The sequence below is a fragment of the Nerophis ophidion genome, linkage group LG03, assembly GCF_033978795.1.
Source record: "Nerophis ophidion isolate RoL-2023_Sa linkage group LG03, RoL_Noph_v1.0, whole genome shotgun sequence".
Lineage (NCBI taxonomy): Eukaryota > Metazoa > Chordata > Actinopteri > Syngnathiformes > Syngnathidae > Nerophis > Nerophis ophidion.
The window spans coordinates 10,752,570-10,777,536 of NC_084613.1; the positions used below are offsets into that span (position 1 = coordinate 10,752,570).

At 40.3% G+C, this 24,967-nt stretch overlaps 1 protein-coding gene across 1 annotated transcript in view; it reads right to left on the minus strand.

The window, feature by feature from the left end:
• polr3b (polymerase (RNA) III (DNA directed) polypeptide B) overlaps nt 1-24,967 on the minus strand; it is a 99,660-nt gene that overhangs the window by 36,480 nt on the left and 38,213 nt on the right. The window contains exons 16-19 of the mRNA XM_061894246.1: nt 20,603-20,756; nt 20,437-20,511; nt 14,994-15,092; nt 10,339-10,466 (exon numbers count right to left, since the gene is read on the minus strand). Of these exons, the coding sequence (XP_061750230.1) occupies nt 10,339-10,466; nt 14,994-15,092; nt 20,437-20,511; nt 20,603-20,756 (456 nt within the window). The remainder of the gene's footprint in view (nt 1-10,338; nt 10,467-14,993; nt 15,093-20,436; nt 20,512-20,602; nt 20,757-24,967) is intronic.

Here is a 24,967-nt window from a genome sequence, read left to right on the forward strand (position 1 = left end):
TCACGATACATGGCCCCATTCATTCTTTCCTTAACACGGATCAATCGTCCTGTCCCCTTAGCAGAAAAATAGCCCCAAATCATGTTTCCACCCTCATGTTTCACAGTGGGTCTGGTGTTCTTGGGATGCAACTCAGTATTCTTCTTCCTCCAAACACCACGAGTTGAGTTTACACCAAAAAGTTCTCTTTTGGTTTCATCTGACCACATGACATTCTCCCAATCCTCTGATGTATCATCCATGTATCCATTTTGGTATAAAATCAACTCGTCGTGTTTGGAGGAAGAAGAATACTGAGATGCACCCAAAGAACACCATACCTACTGTGAAGCATGGGGGTGGAAACATCATGCTTTGGGGCTGTTTTTCTGCTAAGGGGACAGGACGATTGATCCGTGTGAAGGAAAGAATGAATGGGGCCATGTATCGTCAGATTTTGAGCCAAAACCTCCTTCCATCAGTGAGAGCTTTGAATGGTTGACCAAATACTTATTTTACAAATAAATTCTTTAAAATTCCTAGATTTTTTTTCACATTCTGTCTCTCACAGTTGAAGTGTACCTATGATGAAAATTACAGACCTCTGTCACCATTTTAAGTGGGAGAACTTGCACAATCGCTGGCTGACTAAATACTTTTTTGCCCCACTGTATGCATGTTTTTTTTATCCTGCACTACCATGAGCTTATGTAACGAAATGTCGTTCTTATCTGTGCTGTAAAGTTCAAATTTGAATGACAATAAAAGGGAAGTCTAAGTCTAAGTCATCATGTCGCCTCAAAACATTTCAGCCCACAATTTAAATTACCTTTATGGCCGTGTTATAATAAGTCACCTCCAAATTACCCATTTGGGGGCCTTTTGGGCGTTTACCCCTCCAGTGAGGCGGAACGGGCCCGAGTTATGGGGTAATGAATGGCCTCCCTGGGAGCCTGTGACATTTGTCACATGCTATTACTTGACAATCAGGCTACAAGGCGCAGCCTGTGATAATGGGCCCGGGCCGCACAAGCAGATTTGCACATGTATAGGCTTGTCCACACAAGACAGACAAGGCAGAGGATATTGGGCCAAATATAGTTCCAGTCTGTGTTTTTCTAAAGATGGGGAGGGGGTGGAGAGTTTTGGGGGTGAAACGCAGTTCCTACAAATGTTATCGGGGCGCCGTTTGGGGAAGTTGTGGTTACCAAGGAGCCGCGGGCGCACACTCTGTGGTCTTTCGCAGCTGAGCACACTGACCCCCCCCCCGCAGCACAGCTAGCGCAGACACAATGAATTGCTAATGACACTCGGGATGACTGGCAGGGAAAGGGCCTCCGCACACACACCGCACAATAGAGGACCTACGCAAGCGCCGCATGTTTGATGTCCATTCGCATACACACACACACACATACACACAAACACACATTCTTGTATGTTTTACCTTCTTGAGACCTGCGAAAAAAGCCTACCTCTTTAGGACCACCCTTTCTAGATATATAAAGATGTGTACCGTATTTTTCGGACTATAAGTCGCAGTTTCATTTTCATACTTTGGCCGGCCGGGGGTGCGACATATGTGTGAAATTATTAACACATTACCGTAAAATATATAATAATATTATTTATCTCATTCGCGGAAGAGACGAAGAAAATGTCAGAAATCTTTACACCCACGTCAACCAATAAGAATTCGGCGGGGGAGGGTCATGGCAGAAGTGCATTGTGGGTCATGGAATGCTAACTGCTATAGGCTACTGCCTGTGGCTATTAAAATGGATCATGTCATGGTTGGCGGTAACTTATAAAAACTGAGAAGGGCTGAACAAAAATGGCACCGAAAAGGAAATCATGTACTGCAGATTACAAGTTGGACGTATTGAAATATGAAGCAGAAAACGACAAGAGGAAGCGGCGCATAACTTTGGAGTTGGCAGAGTTGTTTAGAAGCGACATCGAGGAAGAAGATTTCATGGGATTTATAGATTATGAGTGACAGATTGTTTGGTGAAGGTATAGCACATGGGTGTCAAATTTGGCCCGCCATGTAATTTCACTTGGCCCTTGAGGCAATATCAAATTAACATGGGAGCTGGCCCGCCGGTATTATACAGTGGCTGTGCCGCTGTAACACCGCATTCACCGCTAATATTCATACTTGCCAACCCTCCCGATTTTCCTGGGACACTCCCGAAGTTCAGTGCCCCTCCCGAAAATCTCCCTGGGCAACCATTCTCCCGAATATCTCCCGATTTCCACCCGGACAACAATATTGGGGGCAGTGCCTTTAACATTCTCTACAACCTGTTGTCACGTCGGCTTATCCTCCATACAAACAGCGTGCCGACCAAGCCTCATAATATAAGCGGCTTCTACACACTCACAAGTGAATGCCTCGCATACTTGGTCAACTGCCATACATGTCACACTTGAGGGTGGCCGTATAAACAACTTTAACATTGTTACAAATATGCACCACGCTGTGAACCCACACCAAACAAGAATGACAAACACATTTCGGGAGAACATCCGCATCGTAACAGAACAGAACAAATACCCAGCCCCCATTGCAGCACTAACTCTTCCGGGACGCTACAATAAACGCTACCACGTAAAAGGTTAATTTGTTCAACCTTGGCCCGCGGCTTTGTGCAATTTTAAATTTTGGCCCACTCTGTATTTGAGTTTGACACCCCTGGTATAGCATGTTCTATATGTTATAGCTATTTGAATGACTCTTACCATAATATGTTACGTTAACATACCAGGCACCTTCTCAGTTGGTTATTTATGCCTCATATAACGTACACTTATGCAGCCTGTTGTTCACTATTCTTTATTTATTTTAAATTGCCTTTCAAAAGTCTATTCTTGGTGTTGGATTTTATCAAATAAATTTCCCCCCAAAAATGTGACTTGTTTTTCCAGTGCGACTTATATGTTTTTTTCCTTCTTTATTATGCATTTTCGGCCGGTGCGACGTATAATCCGAAAAATACGTTCCTTACAACATTAATAATATATACATAGTATGCCAATATAAAAAAGCTTGTTGTGAAAAATGAGTTTGAATTTCACAGGAAAAAGGTAACAATTTTACAGGAAAAACTTGGAATTTCAGCAGTATTATATTAAAAGTCGTTATTTTACTCAACGCAAGTCCGAATTTTGCAAGAAAAAATGTATATTTGTGCAATATTATGGTATAAGTTTGAATTTTACTCAACAGTCTCAATTTTTGTCAGTGAAACACTTTGAGTCTGCCTTGTGTATGAAAAGTGCTATACAAATAAAGTTGCCTTGCCTACAATAAAAGCTTCAAATTTTGTCAATTTTATGAATTTTACTAAAAAAAATGGGCGATATTGTGATAAAAGTCAGAATTTTATATGACAAATGTTACCATTTTGCATTAGAAAGTAAACATTTTACATAAAAAAGTAATAATATTACAAGAAAATATTGCAATATTACAGAAACTGAAAGAATAAGAAATTGTTCCCAACTTTATAAGAAAAAAGTCGACACTTCGTGAGAAAAAAACTGCTTTTAGTTTATTTTTATAATTTTTGTGGGGGATTTTTGTTTGTAATTGTTTTTTAATCTTCATTATTTACTTCAAGTTATTACAGTATGTCTCTATACACATTTATATTTGATTTTTTAACATAGTTTAGGTCAAAGGGGGCGCGTTTCAATTTCTTAAACACACATGTTATTTCATATGTTGACCAGAGGGGGAGTACTTAAATTTGAAAAATCTCTCCTCTTTGGGACCACCTTAATTTTAATAGATTTCACCACCAGGGGTGCAAATGAGAGATTCTCTATTAAATGCAATGGTTTTCCATATTGGGACCATGATTTATGTCCGAACTTGTTCACACCTCCTCATATGGAAGCTACTGTTTCTTGTTGATGTCTCAAGAAGGGTAGAAATACAGGAACACACACACACACACACACACACACACACACACACACACACGCACACACACACACACACACACACACACACACACACACACACACACACACACACACACACACACACGAAGAAGAAAAAACAGACTTAATCACACATGCATGCTGACGTTCACATGTCTTCTTTTTTGTAAGATTTAACCTGCACAAATAACAGCGTGAAGAAGCAGATTTATGGGATAGCAACTGTGTTCACGTGAGATTAAACCGACTGTAAGTGTTTGTTTGTGTGCAAGGAACACAGAATTAGGGATAGCTCCGCTTTAAGGAGGATGTTTGAGAAGGGATTTGAGCTTTTCTGCCGTGGCAACTTGTCCACGCCGACATTAGGCCTGGGCCCAGAACAAAATTTGCTTGACATTATATTGACCTAAGAATTATTGCCGATCAACTATATTATTACCATTAATTTAATGAGACCAAATTAACCGTTAATGTAATAATACAATATGCAGCTGAGATGGGCTCCAGCACCCCCCGCAAACTCAAAAGGGACAAGCGGTAGCAAATGGATGGTTGGATAGATGAGGCAATTCTTTAAGGAATTGCGTGTGAATGCTCCGAAGCTGAAGTTGAACTAAAATCCTGGAATTTTTTTAGAATTGTTGAAGTAGAGCACGCAATTCCCAAACAGGCTGAATATTTTGAAGGTGGAACAGTTAAAATCAGATGAAAAATGTGGGAGTTGTGGAACTTCAATGGGAATTTCCAATTTTTTATTAAAAATTTTGGGAAAAGCGTGAATTGTTTTAGAAAATGTTGAAAAAAACTTGAATGGTCTGGATGAGTTGAAATGGTTGGTGTTGGAATTTTAAAAAATCGGTTGAGAAATGTTGCAGTTGTAACATGTTGAATTGACAAAAGGTATAACGGAATTCCTGGAATTTCTGGAAAACTGGGAATTTTTCCAGTTCAAAAAACAAAATTTTTGTCCTGATTAAGAGGAATGTTTGGACGGTGGAACGGTTGAAATGCGTTGAAATATTCTGGAAGGGGTAGTCGCCAGACAAAAGGGTGGAAATTGGGCTTTGGAACACCAGGAATTCTGGAAAATCCTGGAATTTTTTTCGAAGATGGAAAAAAAAGGTTGTTTAAATTTCCAGGATGTTGAAATGTGTTGAAGGTTGAATGGTTTGAATTGCTTAAAAAATGTGGAAATGGTGCAACTTTGAAAAATGGCCAATTCATTTTGAATGGAAAAATGTCCTGGGAAACCTGGAATTCTAGACATTTTTGGAATTCTTGAAGAGGCTGAATATTTTGAAGTTGGAACGGTTAAAATCAGATGAAAAATGTGGGGGTTGTGGAACTTCAATGAGAATTTCCAATTTTTTGGGGAAATTTCGGGAAAAGCGGGAATTTTTTTAGAAAATGTTGAAAAAAACTTAAATGGTCTGGAAGAGTTGAAATGGTTGGTGTTGGAATTTTTAAAATCGGTTGAGAAATGTTGCAGTAGTAACATGTGGAATTGAGAAATGGTATTACGGAATTCCTGGAATTTTGGGAAAACGGGGAATTTTTCAAGTTCAAAAAACAACATTTTTTGTACTGATTAAGAGGAATGTTTGGATGGTGGAACGGTTGAAATGCGTTGAAATATTCTGGAAGGAGTAGTCGCCAGACAAAAGGGTGGAAATTGGGCTTTGGAACACCAGGAATTCTGGAAAATCCTGGAAATTTTTTTGAAGATGGAAAATAAAGGTTGTTTAAATTTCCAGGATGTTGAAATGTGTTGAAGGTTGAATGGTTTGAATTGCTTAAAAAATGTGGAAATGGTGAAACTTTGAAAAATGGCCAAATCATTTTGAATGGAAAAATGTCCTGGGAAACCTGGAATTCTAGAAATTTTTGGAATTCTTGAATAGGCTAAATATTTTGAAGCTGGAACGGTTAAAATCAGATGAAAAATGTGGGAGTTGTGGAACTTCAATGAGAATTTCCAATTTTCCCGCCCCCCTCAAACCCCAACCACCTCAACCTACTCATGCTCTCTCAGCGAGAGCATGTCCCAAATTCCAGAATTTTCCAGAATTCCTGGTGTTCCTAAGCCCTATTTCCATCCTTTTTTCTGGTAACTACTCTTCCCACATTTTTCAATGCATTTCAACTGTTCCACCGTCAAAACAAAGTTGTTTTTTGACCTGGAAAATTTCCCGGTTTTCCCGAAATTCCGCAATACCATTTCTCAACATGTAACTACTTCAACATTTCTCGACCGATTTGAAAAATGTCAACACCAACCATTTCAACTTATTCAGAGCATTCATATTTTTTTTTTTACCATTTTCAAAAAAAATCACGCTTTTCGCGAAATTCCCAATTTTTCTGAAATTCCCATTGAAATCAATGGGGCATTCTTCAAAGTTCCCCAATTCCCACATTTTTCATCTGATTCTAATTGTTCCAACTTCTAAATATTCAGCTTGTTCAGGAATTGTGTGCTGTACTTCAACAATTTAAAAAAAAATTCCCGGATTTCCCATAATTCTTTTTTTTATTTTCCTCATTTAAAATTAATTGGCCATTTTTAAAACTTCCACAATTCCCACATTCTTCAACCCATTCAAACCATTCCACCTTCACCACATTCAACTCATCCTGGATATTCAAATTACAATTTTTCCACATTCAACAAATGTCCAGGAATCTCCATTTTTTGGTGACCTATTCCCACCCCTCTTAAGTCCGACTACTCCTTTAACATTTTGTAACCCATTTCAACCGTACCACCGTCAAAACACTCAGGACAAAAACCAAGTTGGTTAAGGAACTACAAAAAAATTCTAGTTTTCCCAAAATTCCAGGAATTTCTCAATTAAAAACTGTTACTACTTCAACATTCTGGACTGTTTTAAACTATTCCAATACCAACCATTTCAACTCATTCAGACTATTCAAATTGTTTACATTTTCCCAAAAAATCCCCTTTTTTCGCAATGGGATATTTTTCGAAGTTCCACAATTTCTACATTTTCATCTTATTTAAACTGCTCTAACTTCAAAATATTCAGCCTGTTCAGGGATCGTGTGCTCTGCTTCAACAATTCTAAAAAAAATTTGCGGATTTCCCATAATTCCTTTTCTTTTTGCATTTTCCCCATTCAAAATGAATTGGCCATTTTTCCGACTTCCACAATCCTCACATTCTTCAACCCGTTCAACCACCTTCACCACATCCCAAACATTCAAATTAAAATGTTTCCACATTCAACAAATTTGCAAAAATGTTCGTTTTTTGGTGACCTATTTCCACCCTTCTTAAGTTCGACTACTCCTTTCACATTTTTTAACCCATTTCAACCGTTCCACCGTCAAAACACTCCTCATATTCAGGACAAAAACAAGTTGGTTAAGGAACTAGAAAAATTCATGGTTTTCCCGAAATTCCAGGAATTTCTCAATTAAAAACTGTTTCTACTTCAACATTCTGGACTGATTTAAACTATTCCAAAACCAACCATTTCAACTCATTCAGACTATTCAAATTTTTTACCATTTTCCAAAAAATCCCCTTTTTTCGCAATGGGACATTTTTCAAAGTTCCACAATTTCATCTGATTTAAACTGCTCTAACTTCAAAATATTCAGCTTGTTCAGGGATCGTGTGCTCTGCTTCAACAATTCTAAACAAAAATTCCCGGATTTCCCATAATTCCTTTCCTTTTTGCATTTTCCCCATTCAAAATGAATTGGCCATTTTTCCGACTTCCACAATCCTCACATTTTTCAACCCATTCAAACCACCTTCAACACATTCAAATTAAAATGTTTCCACATTCAACAAATTTGCAGAAATTTTCGTTTTTTGGTGACCTATTTCCATCCTTCTTAAGTTCGACTACTCCTTTCACATTTTTTAACCCATTTCAACCGTTCCACCGTCAAAACACTCCTCGTATTCAGGACAAAACACAAGTTGGTTAAGGAACTAGAAAAATTCCCGGTTTTCCCAAAATTCCAGGAATTTCTCAATTAAAAACTGTTACTACTTAAACATTCTGGACTGTTTTAAACTATTCCAAAACCAACCATTTCAACTCATTCAGACTATTCAAATTTTTTAACATTTTCCAAAAAATCCCCTTTTTTCGCAATGGGACATTTTCCAAAGTTCCACAATTTCCACATTTTCATCTGATTTAAACTGCTCTAACTTCAAAATTTTTCAGCCTGTTCAGGGATCGTGTGCTCTGCTTCAACAATTCTAAACAAAAATTCCCGGATTTCCCATAATTCCTTTTCTTTTTGCATTTTCCCCATTCAAAATTAGTTGGCCATTTTTCCGACTTCCACAATCCTCACATTCTTCAACCCATTCAAACCACATTCAACACATCCCAGACATTCAAATTAAAATGTTTCCACATTCAACAAATTTGCAAAAATTTTCGTTTTTTGGTGACCTATTTCCATCCTTCTTAAGTTCGACTACTCCTTTCACATTTTTTAACCCATTTCAACCGTTCCACCGTCAAAACAGTCCTCATATTCAGGACAAAAAACATGTTGGTTAAGGAACTAGAAAAATTCATGGTTTTCCCGAAATTCCAGGAATTTCTCAATTAAAAGCAGTTACTACTTCAAAATTTTTTGACCGATTTAATCAATTCCAACACCAACCAATTCAGCTCATTCATGCTCTTAAATCCCACTTTTCCCAAAATTCCAGGAAGTTCCCATTGAAATGAATGGGACATTTTTCCAAGTTGCACAACTCCCACATTTTTCAACCTGTTCAAACCGTTCCAACATCAACTCATTCCACTCTTCCTGGACATTCAAACTTACACTTTTCCTGGAAATTCAAATTCTCCAACATTCAAACTATTTAAGCATTTAAAGCAGGGGTGTCAAACTCAAATACAGAGTGGGCCAAAATTTAAAACTGAACGAAGCCGCGGGCCGAGGTTGAACAAATTAATCCTTTAATAGGGACCCAAACAAGTTTTGCATTGAATATTGACAAAGCAAGGCTTATATAACTTTATAATGACATGCAAAATCGAGTTTTAAATAATAATAATAATTTTAAAAAATCAATGGCATATCAAATAAAATTTAAATAAAAATTGAATTCCTCTTTTCTATTTGCAGCCTTCTGAGGTAAATATAAAAATAAACTTTTTCCACAGGCTAATAAATTGGAGAATATAATAAACAATAAATCAACCATTCAGGCCTTTTTACTGCTCAGTTTGCGACACACTGATCTAATCTGATGTGCCCAAGCCGGATACCTTGCAACTTTTCTTGGGTGCTTGTTCATTAATGTCGGGGCTCACGCTTTGAACTGAGGCAACCTGAGGTGGGCGGGGTTTGTTGGTAGCGGGGGTGTATATTGTAGCGTCCCGGAAGAGTTAGTGCTGAAAGTGGTTCTGGGTATTTGTTCTGTTGTGTTTATGTTGTGTTATGGTGCGGATGTTCTCCCGAAATGTACTAGTCATTCTTGTTTGGTGTGGGTTCACAGTGTGGCGCATATTTGTAACAGTGTTAAATTTGTTTATGCGGCCACCCTCAGTGTGACCTGTATGGTTGTTGACCAAGTATGATTGCATTCCCTTGTCAGTGCGTGTATAAGCCGCATATATTATGTGACTGAGTCGGCTAGCTGTTTCTATGTAGGAAAAGCGGACGTGACGAAGAGTTGTAGAGGACGTTTAAAGCAGAGCCTTTAAGGCACCCCCCCAATATCGTTGTCCAGGTGGAAATCGGGAGAAATTCGGGAGAATGGTTGCCCCCTGGAAATTTTCTGCAGGGGCACTGAAATTTTTGAGTCTCCCGGGAAAATCGGGAGGGTTGGCAAGTATGAGTATTAGTGGTGAATGCGGTGTTATAGCAACACCGCCGCTGTATAATACTGACAGGCCAGCTCCAATGTTAATTTGATAATGCCTTAAGGGCCAAATTTGGCACGCGGGCCAGAGTTTGACACCCATGATTTAAAGGATTTCAATATTCAAACCATTTCTACATTCACCCTACGTTCAATTAGCATTTCAGTTTTGCGTCAGCTCTTCAACATTCAAACCATTCCTTCATTCAAACTATTCTTACATTCATACTACATTCTGTCAGCTTTTCAATTCAACTTCAGCATTGGAGCATTCACACGCAATTCCTTCAGGAATTGCCTCTTATAGTTTGAATTTTTTCTTTTAGTTAACCGACATATTGAATATTGGCCCATGCCTGGCAAACATGGATGATTTAAAGAACACGCATTTTCCCCGTTAAAAAAACAATCTCCAAACATAAACACATTCAGCTCCGAAGTTTGACTTGTTTGAAAATTTCCACCCTGACTGGTATTTTACAAAAAAATACTTTTTAGGGACAAGAGACCAAAGGCATGGACGACTATGACTTTCTTACCCATGGCCTGCTTGCCCATAGCGCACTGGTATGTGTTCCTGGGCGACTGGTTGTGGTGGGGGTAGGGAATGAGGCCGGCGCACACGCCCAGTAGCGTGAAGGGCTCGATCTCCAAGTGCGTGGTGTCTCTACAAACGTAAAAATAAACAAAAAAAACGTTAACTCCTCGTTTGTAATTCTACAAAACCCAAAACCAGCGAAGGTGGCACGTTGTATAAATGGTAAATAAAAACAGAATACAATGATTTGAAAACCCTTTTCAACTTATATTTAATTGAATAGACTGCAAAGACAAGATATTTCATGTTCACACTGAGACACTTGTTTTTTTTTTTTGCAAATAATCATTAACTTAGAAAAAATTGTCACAGAGACATTTTTACCACTGTGTTACATGGCCTTTCCTTTTAACATCACTCAGTAAACCTTTGGGAACTGAGGTGACACATTTTTGAAGTGGAATTCTTTCCAATTCTTGCTTGATGTACAGCTCAAGTTGTTCAACAGTCTCTCTTCTGCTATTTTAGGCTTCATAATGCACCACACATTTTCATTGGGAGACAGGTCTGGACTACAGGCAGGCCAGTCTAGTACCCGCAATCTTTTACTATGAAGCCACGCTGTTGTAACAGGTGGCTCGGCATTGTCTTGCTGAAATAAGCAGGGGCGTCTATGATAACGTTGCTTGGATGGCAACATATGTTGCTCCAAAACCTGTATTTACCTTTCAGCATTAATGGTGCCTTCACAGATAAATAAATAAATGATAAATGGGTTGTACTTGTATAGCGCTTTTCTACCTTCAAGGTACTCAAAGCGCTTTGACACTACTTCCACATTTACCCATTCACACACACATTCACACACTGATGGAGGGAGCTGCCATGCAAGGCGCCAACCAGCACCCATCAGGAGCGAGAGTGAAGTGTCTTGCTCAGGACACAACGGACGTGACGAGGTTGGTACTAGGTGGGATTTGAACCAGGGACCCTCGGGTTGCGCACGGCCACTCTCCCACTGCGCCACGCCGTCCCATGTGTAAGTGTAAGTGTAAGATGTGTAAGTTACCCATGCCTTGGGCACTAATACACCCCAATACCATCACAGATTCTGGCTTTTCAACTTTGAGCCTGTAACAGTCCAGATGGTTATTTTCCTCTTTGTTCCGGAGGACATAATACCCACAGTTTCTAAAAACAATTTGAAATGTGGACTCGCCACACCACAGAACACTTTTTCACTTTGCATCAAACCATCTTAGATGAGCTCGGGCCCAACGAAGCTGGCGGCGTTTCTGGGTGTTGTTGATAAATGGCTTTGGCTTTGCATAGTATAATTTTAACTTGCACTTTCAGATGTAGCGACAAACTCTAGTTACTGACAGTGGTTTTCTGAAGTGTTCCTGAGCCCATGTGGTGATATCCTTTACACACTGTCGTCGCTTTTTGATGCAGTACCGCCTGAGGGATCCAAGGTCACGGGACTTAGCCGCTTACATGCAGTGATTTATCCAGATTCTCTGAACCTTTTGATGGTATTATGGAGCGTGGATGGTGAAATCCCTAAATTCCTTGCGATAACTTGTTGAGAAATGTTGTTCTTAAAGTGTTGGACAATTTGCTCAGGCATTGTTGACAAAGGGGTGACCCTCGCCCCGTCCTTGTTTGTGAATGACTGAGCATTTCATGGAAGCTGCTTTTATACCCAATTATGGCACCCACCTGTTCCCAACTGGCCTGTTCACCTGTGGGATGTTCCCAATAAGTGTCTGATGAGCATTCCTCAACTTTAATAATAATAATAATAATAATAATAATGGATTAGATTGTATATTGTGCTTTTCTATTATTAAATAAATGATAAATGGGTTGTACTTGTATAGCGCTTTTCTACCTTCAAGGTACTCAAAGTGCTTTGACACTACTTCCACATTTACCCATTCACACACACATTCACACACTGATGGAGGGAGCTGCCATGCAAGGCGCCAACCAGCACCCATCAGGAGCAAGGGTGAAGTGTCTTGCTCAGGACACAACGAACGTGACGAGGTTGGTTCTAGGTGGGATTTGAACCAGTGACCCTCGGCTTGCGCACGGCCACTCTTCCACTGCGCCACGCCGTCCCTAATTAGATACTCAAAGCGCTCACAGAGAAATGGGAACCCATCATTCATTCACACCTGGTGGTGGTAAGCTACATTTGTAGCCACAGCTGCCCTGGGGTAGACTGACGGAAGCGAGGCTGCCAGTTTCCGCCTAGGGCCCCTCCGACCACCACCTATCATTCATTTCTCATTCATTCACCAGTGTGAGCGGCACCGGGAGCAAGGGTGAAGTATCCTGCCTAAGGACACAACGGCAGCGATTTGGATGTCAAGAAGCGGGGAGGGAACCTGTAACCCTCAGGTTTCTGGCATTGCCGCTCTACCCGCTACGCCATACGCCCCTTTCCCAGTCTTTTTTGCTAGTTTTTTCTTAAACATGTTGCAGGCATCAAATTCCAAATGAACTAATATTTGAAAAATTGTTCTTTTTTTTTCTTTGTCATGAAAAAGGGATCTTTTTGTCATGAAAAAGGGAGGCTTTTGTGGTTGGTGCACTAATTGTAAGTGTATATTGTGTTTTTTATGTTGATTTAATAAAAATAAAAAATAAAAAACTTTTTTTTTTTTGTTTTTTTTTTTTTTTAAATAAAAATTATTCTGCGGCCCGGTACCAATCGGGCCATGGGGGCCACGGCCCGGTGGTTGGGGACCACTGATCTAAAGGATGCATAATGTAACCCCAGGCTCTACTGTAGCATCTATTCTATGCGCCTTATAGTGCGGTGCGCCTTATATATGAACAAAGTTTTAAAATAGGCCATTCATTGAAGGTGCGCCTTATAGTCAGGTGCGCTTTATAGTGCAGAAAATACAGTACTTAGATTTTCCTCGGGTGTGAATTGTGCTCTATTAATAAACTTGCCGTGCCTTACATTTGTGGAAAACTTGCAGGGAAATATCAAAAACCCCTAGAAACATTTCTGTTTAAAACTTAGGATAGACTCTTGACTTTTACATTTTTGCAGCAAAATTAATTTCATTAAACACTCATGTTGTATTGAGATCATTGGTTCTGTTTAAAGGGGGAACATTATCACAATTTCAGAAGAGTTAAAACAAAAAAAATCAGTTCCCAGTGGCTTATTTTATTTTTCGAAGTTTTTGTACAAAATTTTACCCATCATTGAATATCCCGAAAAAAGGCTTTAAAGTGCCTGATTTTCGCTATCTGTAAATCCACCCGTCCATTTTCTGTGACGTCATCTAATGATGCCAATACAAACAACATGGCGGATAGCACAGCAAGATATAGCAACATTAGCTAGGATTCAGACTTGGATTTCAGTGGCTTAAGTGATTCAACAGATTACGCATGTATTGAAACGGATGGTTGGAGTGTGGAGGCAGATAGGGAAAATGAAATTGAAGAAGAAACTGAAGCTATTGAGCGAATAGCTATTGAAGCTATTCGGCGATTGCCTTCTAACCAACGATTGCATCTTTTGACCAGACCACTGGAGCAACTTAAATCCGTCGATTGGTAAGTGTTTGTTTGGCGTTAGATGTGGGTGGAGGGAAAGGCTGGATGCAAATATAGCTAAAATTGTACATACAGCTAGCCTAAATAGCATGTTAGCATCGATTAGCTGGCAGTCATGCCGCGACCAAATATGTCTGATTAGCACATAAGTCAATAACATCAACAAAACTCACCTTTGTGATTTCATTGACTTTATCGTTGGAAATGCATCTGCTTTGAGTGTCGCAGGATATCCACACGTTTCTCTGTGCCATCTGTCGTAGCATCGCCGGTAAAATGTGCAGACCAAACGAGGGAATTTTGCATCTTTTGACACTTGTGTAACTTGAATCCGTTGATTGGTATGTGTTTGTTTGGCATTAAATGTGAGTGGAGGGAAAGACTGGATGCAAATAAAGCTACAAATGAGGCATAATGATGCGATATGTACATACAGCTAGCCTAAATAGCATTTTAGCATCGATTAGCATGCCGTGCTAATCGATGCACACTCCACTTGAATACGTCCCTGAACGTGATGTTACACCCTCCGACAACACACCGACGAGGCATGATGTCTCCAAGGTACGGAAAACAGTCGAAAAAATGGAAAATAACAGAGCTGATTTGACTCGTTTGTAATGTGAGAAAATGGCAGATTGATTACCTATGGGACGTCACAACGTGACATCATCGCTACGAGAGCGAATAATAGAAAGGCGTTTATTTCGCCAAAATTCACCCATTTAGAGTTCGGAAATCGGTTAAAAAATATATATGGTCTTTTTTCTGCAACATCAAGGTGTATATTGACGCTTACATAAGTCTGGTGATAATGTTCCCCTTTAAACAAATTTGTACCTGACCTAAAACAACACCCACTAAAAAGAATGAAGGCTGAATAATAGTGAGAAGAAACGTCCGGCCCCTAGAACAAATTGAATCAAACAGCCCTGCCCTCGGGGTTACGGACACCAAAGACCTCTGCTTGAATGTTTTAAGGGGGGCTACAGTTAGACCATGGAACAGATTATTTCTATTGACATGATTGCTTTTGAGAAAACCACCTTCAGTATACAAACATCTTACTTGTTTATCATGTGCTCGTAAAGGGCGATCTGACAGTCGTTCTCCTCATTGACATCCAGGTACTCCACCAGACCTTCATGCAGGAAGTCCTCAAAGGTTCTAGAGACAATAAAAGATCCTGTAAGCGCCAACAAGGTGATGACTCTAAAGCAGTGTTTTTCCACCTTTTTTGAGCCAAGGCACATTTTTTTCATAGAAAAAATCCAGAGGCACACCGCCAGCAGAAAACATTAAAAAAGGAAACTCAGCAGCCGATATTGTCAGCAAAACGACGTTCTCGCAATTGTTGGATATGAATTTAAACCATAACCAAGCATAAATCACTGTAACTCTTGTCTCAAAGTAGGTGTACTGTCAGATCACACCCTGACTTATTTGGAGTTGTTTGGTGTTTTCCTGTGTGTATTATTTTAGTTCTTGTCTTGCGCTCCTATTTTGAGTAGCTTTTCCTCTTTTGTTAGTATTTTCCTGTAGCAGTTTCATGTCTTCTTGACTGTACAACTCCTCTCTGGGGCGGGGGGGTACTAGGATGACAGGGGATGCAAAACAATAACAGTGCAATTCCGTTTTCATAACATGGTCACTACTGCCTACTTTGTCTTGTTATATTCTTATTTTACTGTTATTCTATTCCCATTGTTGTTTTTTATTTTTTATTCTTATTGTAATATTTCTCTATTTTGTTTCCATTTAAACCCCCATTATTTACATTTTTTTTTTTTAAATTGATCTCAACTCTGTACACTGCTGCTGGAATTTTAATTTTCCTGAAGGAACTCTCCTGAAGGAATCAATAAAGTACTATCTATCTATCTATTTCTTTAGCACTATTCCCCGCACCTGCTTTGTTTTAGCAATCAAGACTATTGAAGTTGTTTTATCCTTCTTTGTGTAGACATTGTTGATTGTCTAGTCATGTACGGATGTACTTTGTGGACGCCGTCTGCTCCACAAGCCACAAGTCTTTGCTGTCGTCCAACATTCTGTATTTGTTTACTTAGCAGCCAGTTCAGTCCTGATGAGAGTGCGGAAATACGACCACATCACACCAATTCTCAAATGCCTTCTCTGGCTTCCTGTTCCACTCATGATTGAAAACAAAGTCTCGCTACTAACCCACTAGTGCCTCCATGGAAATGCCCCCCTCTACTTCAAAGAACTACTCACCCCCAAATCCTCCACACGACACCTCCACTCTGGACAGGCTAACCTCCTCCAACCATAGAGGACAAAGCTACGAACAATGGGAGACCGGGCTTTCTGCTCCACCGCTCCAAGTCTTTGGAACGCTCTCCCTGACCACCTGAGGGCACTACAGACTGTGGATGATTTTAAAAAAGGCCTAAAAACCTTTCTTTTTAAAAAAGCCTTTTTTTAGATATATGCATACTAGTTCTAGCTATTAGGCTGTTCTAGTTTTTATTTTATTTCTTATTTTAGTGCATCTGCCTCACAATACGAAGGTCCTGAGCAGTCTTGGGTTCAATTACAGACTTGGAATCTTTCTGTGTGGAGTTTGCATGTTCTCCCCGTGACTGCGTGGGTTCCCTCCGGATACTCCGGCTTCTTCCCACCTCCAAAGACATGTACCTGCAGCCCGGTACCAATCGGTGGTTGGAAACCACTGATCTATGCAACATTTTGACCAAAGAACCACCATTATATGTTATGTAGACCACAAGGAAGTATTTCACATTTAGAAAAAAAAACGCGTAAGATAATCCGGTGCGCCTAATATATGAAAAAAGATAAAAAATAGACCATTCATCGGCAGTGCGCCTTAAAATCCGGTGCACCCCATGGTCCGGAAATCACGGTACTGGTTTGCAAAAAAGGTTTTTAACCCAAATGGGGGGAAATGACAATCTCCCACGGCACACCAGACTGTAGTGCAGGCCTGGGCAATTATTTTGACTCGGGGGCCAAATTTAGAGAAAAAAAATGTGTCTGGGGGCCGGTATATCTATTTTTAGGAACAGTAATACAAAACATCACAATAATGTCTGAATGGTAAAAACTTTATGACAGACAGCCTTAGCAAACGGAATGCAATTTTTTTTTTTTTTTTACTGAATGTGACAACCAGAATGTACATTAGAATAAAGAATATGGGATTTACAATATTAAAAATGAAGGATAAAACACTGAATATTGACAACATATGAACGTCACACCCTCTCTTGATCGAGATATTTTACAATCAAGCGAAACACAAAAAAAATGCTACAACACAGCGAAATATGAACGTGAAGGGTAAAAAAACAAAGAGCAACAATCAGATGTATCTGATATATCGCTAAGCTTTGGAACTTTCTTGTAAAAATCTCCTTCCGCGTCTGTCCCTGACACCCACATTTAAGGCTGACACTCTGGAAACGCTCCCCACCCACACTGCTTGGTGCCTCGTCTGAGCTGCTGTGACTTAGATGACCAAAGTAACTAATTAGATGACCATAGTGACTACAAACACTGTTTCCATATGAGTTGGGAAATTGTGATAAATGTAAATATAAACAGAATACAATGATTTGCATAACATTTTCAACCCATATTCAATTGAATGCACTACAAAGACAAGACATTTGATGTTCAAACTCATAAACTTTATTTTTTTTTGCAAATAATTATCAACTTAGAATTTCATGGCTGCAACACGTGCCAAAGTAGTTGGGAAAGGGCATGTTCACCAATGTCATACATGACCTTTTCTTTTAACAACACCCAATAAACGTTTGGGAACTGAGGAAACTAATTGTTGAAGCTTTGAAAGTTGAATTCTTTCCCATTTTTGTTTTATGTAGACCTTCAGTCGTTCAACAGTCCGGGGTCTCCGCTGTCGTATTTTACGCTTCATAATGCGCCACACATTTTCGATGGGTGACAGGTCTGGACTGCAGGTGGGCCAGGAAAGTGCCTGCACTCTTTTTTTACAAAGCCACGCTGTTGTAACACGTGTTGAATGTGGCTTGGCATTGTCTTGCTGAAATAAGCAGGAGCGTCCATGAAAAAGACGATGCTTAGATGGCAGCATATGTTGTTCCAAAAGCTGTATGTACCTTTCAGCATTAATGGTGCCTTCACAGATGTGTAAGTTACCCATACCTTGGGCACTAATGCACCCCCATACCATCACAGATGCTGGCTTTTGAACTTTGCGTCGATAACAGTCTGGATGGTTCGCTTCCCTTTTAGTCCAGATGACACGATGTCGAATATTTCCAAAAACAATTTGAAATGTGGACTCGTCAGACCACAGAACACTTTTCCACTTTGCATCAGTCCATCTTAGATGATCTCGAGCCCAGAAAAACAGCCGACAGTGTTTCTGGATGTTGTTGATGAATCGCTTTCGCTTTGCATAGTAGAGCTTTAACTTGCACTTACAGATGTAGCGACCAACTGTATTTAGTGACAGTGGTTTTCTTAAGTCTTCCTGAGCACATGTGGTGATATCCTTTAGAGATTGATGTAGGTTTTTGATACAGTGCCATCTGAGGGATCGAAAGTCACGGTCATTCAATGTTGGTTTCCGGCCGTGCCGCTTACGTGGAGTGATTTCTCCAGATTCTCTGAACCTTTTGATGATATTATGGACGGTAGATGTTGAAATCCCTAAATTTCTTGCAATTGCACTTTGAGAAACGTTGTTCTTAAACTGTTTGACTATTTGCTCACGCAGTTGTGGACAAAGGGGTGTACCTCGCTCCATCCTTTCTTGTAAAAGACTGAGCATTTTTTGGGAAGCAGTTTTTATACCCAATCATGGCACCCACCTGTTCCCAATTAGCCTGCACACCTGTGGGATGTTCCAAATGAGTGTTTGATGAGCATTCCTCAACTTTATCAGTATTTATTGCCACCTTTCCCAACTTCTTTGTCACGTGTTGCTGGCATCAAATTCTAAAGTTAATGATTATTTGCACAAAAAAAAAATGTTTATCAGTTTGAACATCAATTATGTTGTCTTTGTAGCATATTCAACTGAATATGGGTTGAAAACGATTTGCAAATCATTGTATTCCGTTTATATTTACATCTAACACAATTTCCCAACTCGTATGGAAACGGGGTTTGTAGTATATCATTCAAAAGCGCAGATTCCAACCATCGAAATACTTTGTATAGTTCAAGACTTACGGTCATTTGAAAACATCACTGCACATTATAATGGCAGGTACACTTTCCATCTTAAAGGGGAACATCATCACAATTTCAAAAGGGTTAAAAACAATAAAAATCAGTTCCCAGTGGCTTGTTGTATTTTTTGAAGTTTTTTTCTAAATTTTACCGGTCCCGGAATATCCCTAAATAAAGCTTTAAAGTGCCTTATTTTCGCTATCTTCCAAACCACTATCTATTTCCCTGTGACGTCATACAGTGCTGCCAATAGAAACAACATGGCGGTTACCACAGCAAGATATAGCGACATTAGCTCGGATTCAGACTCAGAATTCAGCGGCTTAAGCGATTCAACAGATTACGCATGTAATCAAATATAATGGTCGAAGTATGGAGGCAGATAGAGAAAACGAAATTTAAGAAGAAATTGAAGCTATTGAGCGAATAGCTATCTACGCTATTTGGCCATAGCGTGGGTGTACCTAATGAAGTGGCCCATAGCATGGCTGCCTTATTAGCATCGCCGGTAAAATGTGCAGACCAAACGATCAGGACATTCGCATCTTGTGACACTGGAGCAACTTAAATCCGCCGATTGGTAAGTGTTTGTTTCGCATTAAATGTGGGTATCTAGTTTCAAATGAAAATACAGCTAGCGTAAATAGCATGTTAGAATCGATTAGCGTAGCATGCTAGCATCGATTAGCTGGCAGTCACGCCGCGACCAAATATGTCTGATTAGCACATAAGTCAACAACATCAACAAAACTCACCTTTGTGATTTCGTTGACTTAATCGTCGGAAATGCATCTGCAGGTTATCCATACATCTCTGTGCCATGTCTGTCTTAGCCTCGCCGGTTAGTGTTGTTACACCCTCCGACAACACACCAACGAGGCATGATGTCTCCAAGGTTCCAAAAAATTGTCGAAAAAACGGAAAATAACAGAGCTGAGACCCGGTGTTTGTAATGTGAAAATGAATATGGCGGGTGTGTTACCTCGGTGACGTCACGTTCTGACGTCATCGCTAAAAGGCCGATAAACAGAAAGGCGTTTAATTTGCCAAAATCCACCCATTTAGAGTTCGGAAATCGGTTAAAAAAATACATGGTCTTTTTTCTGCAACATCAAGGTATATATTGACGCTTGCATAGGTTTGGTGATAATGTTCCCCTTTAAAGGTTTAAAAAAATTATTTGGGAATGTCCGGCGGGCCAAATTGATATATTAACGGGCCGCTTGTGGCCCCCGGGCCTTATATTGCCCAGGTCTGCTGTAGTGGTTGAAAAACACTGCTCTAAAGGATGCAAAGTGGACCTCACCTGTAGCCCTGCGACAGATCCTCAATGTGTTTGTTTTTCACCATGGGCTGACCCTTCTTGACGATGATGTACGGCCTGGGAAAGAGACCCCACAAGCAATGTCTGCCAAACTACCACCACTACACCAACACACCATGCCAAGTACGGAGGACGACAAACATCCTACCTGCAGAGGCGCCCTCCGTCCGATGAGATGTACACGCATCGGTCGGCCATGTTGGTGGAGATGGACACAAACTCGTTGATGAAACCCGCACGGCGCATCAACCTGAAGGTCCTGATCAGCTTTTGGTGGTCTCGAATGACACCGAGGATGTTTCCTGTGGACACATTACCTGATGTCACCGCTTCAAACTCGGAAGCGACCCAAATTCGGGGTTTGAGGTGTTCCAAAGCTCCCGTTAAGAGTTGCGGAGTGTATTTCCCTCGTGTGCTATGACGACATGGTCCAAAATGAACTCATTTTAGAAACATTGAAATGCAACAGTAGTGCCAAGAGTTTTGCTGGCAGGTCCATCATTTACACCATGGGTGTCAAATCCTGGCCCGCGGGCCAAATTTGGCCCGCCGTGTAATTCAATTTGGCCCTTGAGACAATATCAAATTAACATTAGAGCTGGCCCGCCGCTGTAACACCGCATTCACCGCTGATACTCTTACTTGCCAACCCTCCCGATTTTCCCGGAAGACTCCCAAAGTACAGTGCCCCTCCCGAATTTCATCCAGGACAACAATATTGGGGGTGGGCCTTAAAGAAACTGCCTTTGGCGTTCTCTACAACCCGTCGCCACTTCCGCTTTTCCTCCATACAAACAGTGTGCCGGCCCAGTCACATAATATATGCAACTTATACACACACAAAAGAGAATGCCAACAGACATACAGGTCACACTGAGGGTGGCCGTATAAACAACTTTAACACTAACAAATATGCGCCACACTGTGAACCCACACTAAACAAGAATGACACATTTCGGGAGAACATCCGCACCGTAACACAACATAAACACAACAGAACAAATACCCACAACCCCTTGCAGCAGTAACTCTTCCGGGACGCTACAATATACACCCCCCCGCTATCACCAAATCCCGTCCACCTCAACCCTGCCGCCGAAGAGGCATTCAATTTTTTTGAATATTTTATTTGATATGCCATTGATATCTTTTAATTATTATTATTATTTGAAACTCGATTTTGCATGTCACTATAAAGTTATATAAGCCTTGCTTGTTCAATATTCAATGCAAAACTTGTTTGGGTCCCTGTTAAATGGTTAATTTGTTCAACCTCGGCCAGCTGCTTTGTTCCGTTTTAAACGTTGGCCCACTTTGTATTTGAGTTTGACACCCCTGATTTACACGGACCACTACAAGTCTGCCACGTTAGAGACGCTATTCCATTACACAAGTACCTCTGTATTCGTACGCACCACTTTTCGTGTGGTGAAGTTTGCACGTCGTGTAAATGGCAAATAAAAATAAAATACAATGATTTGCAAATCCTTTTCAACTTATATTCATTTGAATAGACTGCAAAGACGAGATACTTAACGTTCGAACTGGAAAACATTGTTATTTTTTGCAAATATGAGCTCATTTAAAATTTGATGTCTGCAACATGTTTAAAAAGACCTGGCAACAGTGGCAAAAAAGACTGAGAAAGCTGAGGAATGCTAATCAAACACTTATTTGGAACATCCCACAGGTGAACAGGGAACAGGTGGGTGCCATGATTGGGTATAAAAAGAAAACATGAACTGCTCAGTCATTCACAAACAAGGATGGTGCGAGGGTCACCACTTTGTCAACAAATGTGTGAGCAAATTGTCAAACAGTTTAAGAAAAACATTTCTCAATGAGCTATTGCACGGAATTTATGGATTTCACCATATACAGTCCGTAAAATCATCAAAAGGTTCAGAGAATCTGAAGAAATCACTGCACGTAAGCCTTGTTACGGACCTTCGATCCCTCAGGCGGGACTGCATCAGAAAGCGCATCAGTGTGTAAAGGTTATCACCACATGGGCCTAGGAAGACTTCAGAAAACCCCCGTCAGTAACTACAGTTGGTCCCTGCATCTGTAAGTGCAAGTTAAAACTCTACTATGCAAAGCCGAAGTTAATTATCAACAACACCCAGAAACACTTCGCTTGGCCCGAGCTCATTTAAGGTGGACTGATGCAAAGTGGAAATGTTTTCTGTGGTCTGACGAGTCCACATTTCAAATTGTTTTTGGAAACCATGGATGTCGTGTCCTCCTGAACAAAGAGGAAAAGAACCATCCGGATTGTTTTATGTGCAAAGTTGAAAAGCCAGCATCTGTGATGGTATGGGGGTATTAGTGCCGAAGGCATGGGCAACTTTCCACCTGTGAAGGTACCGTTAATGCTGAAAGGTACATACAGGTTTTGGAGCAACATAGGTTGCCATCCAAGCAACGTTATCATGGACGCCCTTGCTTATTTCAGCAAGACAATGCCAAGCCACGTGTTACAACAGCGTGGCTTCATTGTAAAAGAGTGCGTGTACTAGACTGGGCTGCCTGTAGTCCAGACCTGTCTCCCTTTAAAAATCTGTGGCTCATATGAAGCCTAAAATATCACAACGGAGACCCCAGAGTGTTGAACAACTTAAGCTTTACATCAAGCAAGAATGGGAAAGAATTCCACCTGAAAAACTTCAAAAATGTGTCTCCTCAGTTCCCAAATGTTAACTGTTGTTAAAAGGAAAGGCCATGTAATACAGTGGTAAAAATGCCCCTGTGACAACTTTTTTGCAATGTGTTGCTGCCATTAAATTCAGAGTTAATAATTATTTGCAAAAAAAATGTTGTTTCTCTGTTTGAACATTAAGTATCTTGTCTTTACAGTCTATTCAATTGAATATAAATTCAAAGGATTTGCAAATCATTGGATTGCCCCCCGTGACCCCGAAAGGGAATAAGCGGTAGAAAATGGATGGATGGATGGATGGATTGCTTTATTTACGAATCACACAACGTGCCAACTTGACTGGTTTTGGGTTTTGTACAATACAAGCAACTGTAACATTTAGATGACTTAGAAACTGTAACCGAGATGTCAAGTTGTTACATATTGTTGCTTTAAAACCATACGCGTGTCCCTTTATTGTTGAATCAGGGCTTCGAACGCTTGTCAAACACCAGGCAAAAGCAGTCAATGTGGAAGTTTCTCTTACAAAAAGTGAAAAACCAAAAGAAAAAGTGCATACAGTCGGCAAGTACACCCCGCTCTCATAGTACCTGCGTGTGTTTCATATCACGTCGAACAGGCGAGAGGCTGCAGAACAGAGGAGACTTTTTGTGCCCTGAACACTCTGAAGAGCTTTGACACCTGCTGCTTGCAGCTAATTAAATCCTATGGCAGCTAATGTCATGTGACACTTATCAGTGGCCACACATGCATTTTGTAATTAAAGAATACTGCTGAATGACTTATCAGCTTCTTGGTCCTATGCGAAAACTGCCTTTTGGCGTCATGTGTTTAGGAGCAAAGCAATGACATACCGAGGATTATTAGTGTTTGTTTTTGAGTGATCAAAAACAAACAAAAATTAAAGCTGCAAGCAGCGATGGACGGGACCGACTTTTGCTGGTGTTTCCTGCCTTTACCCATTCAACATATCTTTACCTGCACATTACCAACCTTCTCTGTATCCTGGAGTCAAACTGGTACTTCTTTCTTTCACCCATACACGCTGGTGCTTCCTGCCATCACCCAGACAACATATCTTTACCTGCACCGTACCTACCTTCTCTGCATTGTGTAGTCACGCTGGTGCTTCCTGCTTTTAAGCGGCCATCTTGAGACGGCAGCAGCGCAGCGGTTCTTTGAAGGCTCGTAAAATCAAAACCGGAGCAGTTAGAAAAACTCTTTCATCAACTTTTAATCAGAAGGGTTCAATCTCATTCCTGTGCGAGTTTGAAGTCGACACAACAAACGCGCTCAGAGGAGATAATGTTTGAAAAAAGGTGACAGGTTTTTTACAAAACTTTTGTTTTAAAGGGGTAATTGCCAACTTCCTGTTGATTTTTAGTGAAGGATGTAAATGAAGGAAATGTAGGTCTAAGTGGGACCTACATAGAGGTTTTCGTTTCATGTCTCTACGACATTCCTACCAGAAGTTACAAGCAGTTTTGTCTGTGTTTTCTTCCTAGGAGCAGTATTGTTTGTGTTTTATTCCTAGGAGGAGCTAGAGCGCAATTTTGAGTTTTTTTAATTTTTTATATTTTTTATTAGATCGCAATTTTCGCCAGTCCTGATGTGTGTCCAGTTTGGTGAGTTTTGAAACATTTTAAGGGGGTCAGATTACAGCTCAAAGAGGCAAAAATGAATTTTTTTTTAGGAAACTTTTGTTTTGAAGGGGTTTTTGCCAACTTCCTGTTGATTTTTGCTGAAGGATGTGAGGGCATAAAATCTAGGTCTAAGTCAGACCTACATAGAAGTTTTTGTTTCATGTCTCTATAACATTCCTAACGGACGTTATAAGCGATTTTGTCTGTGTTT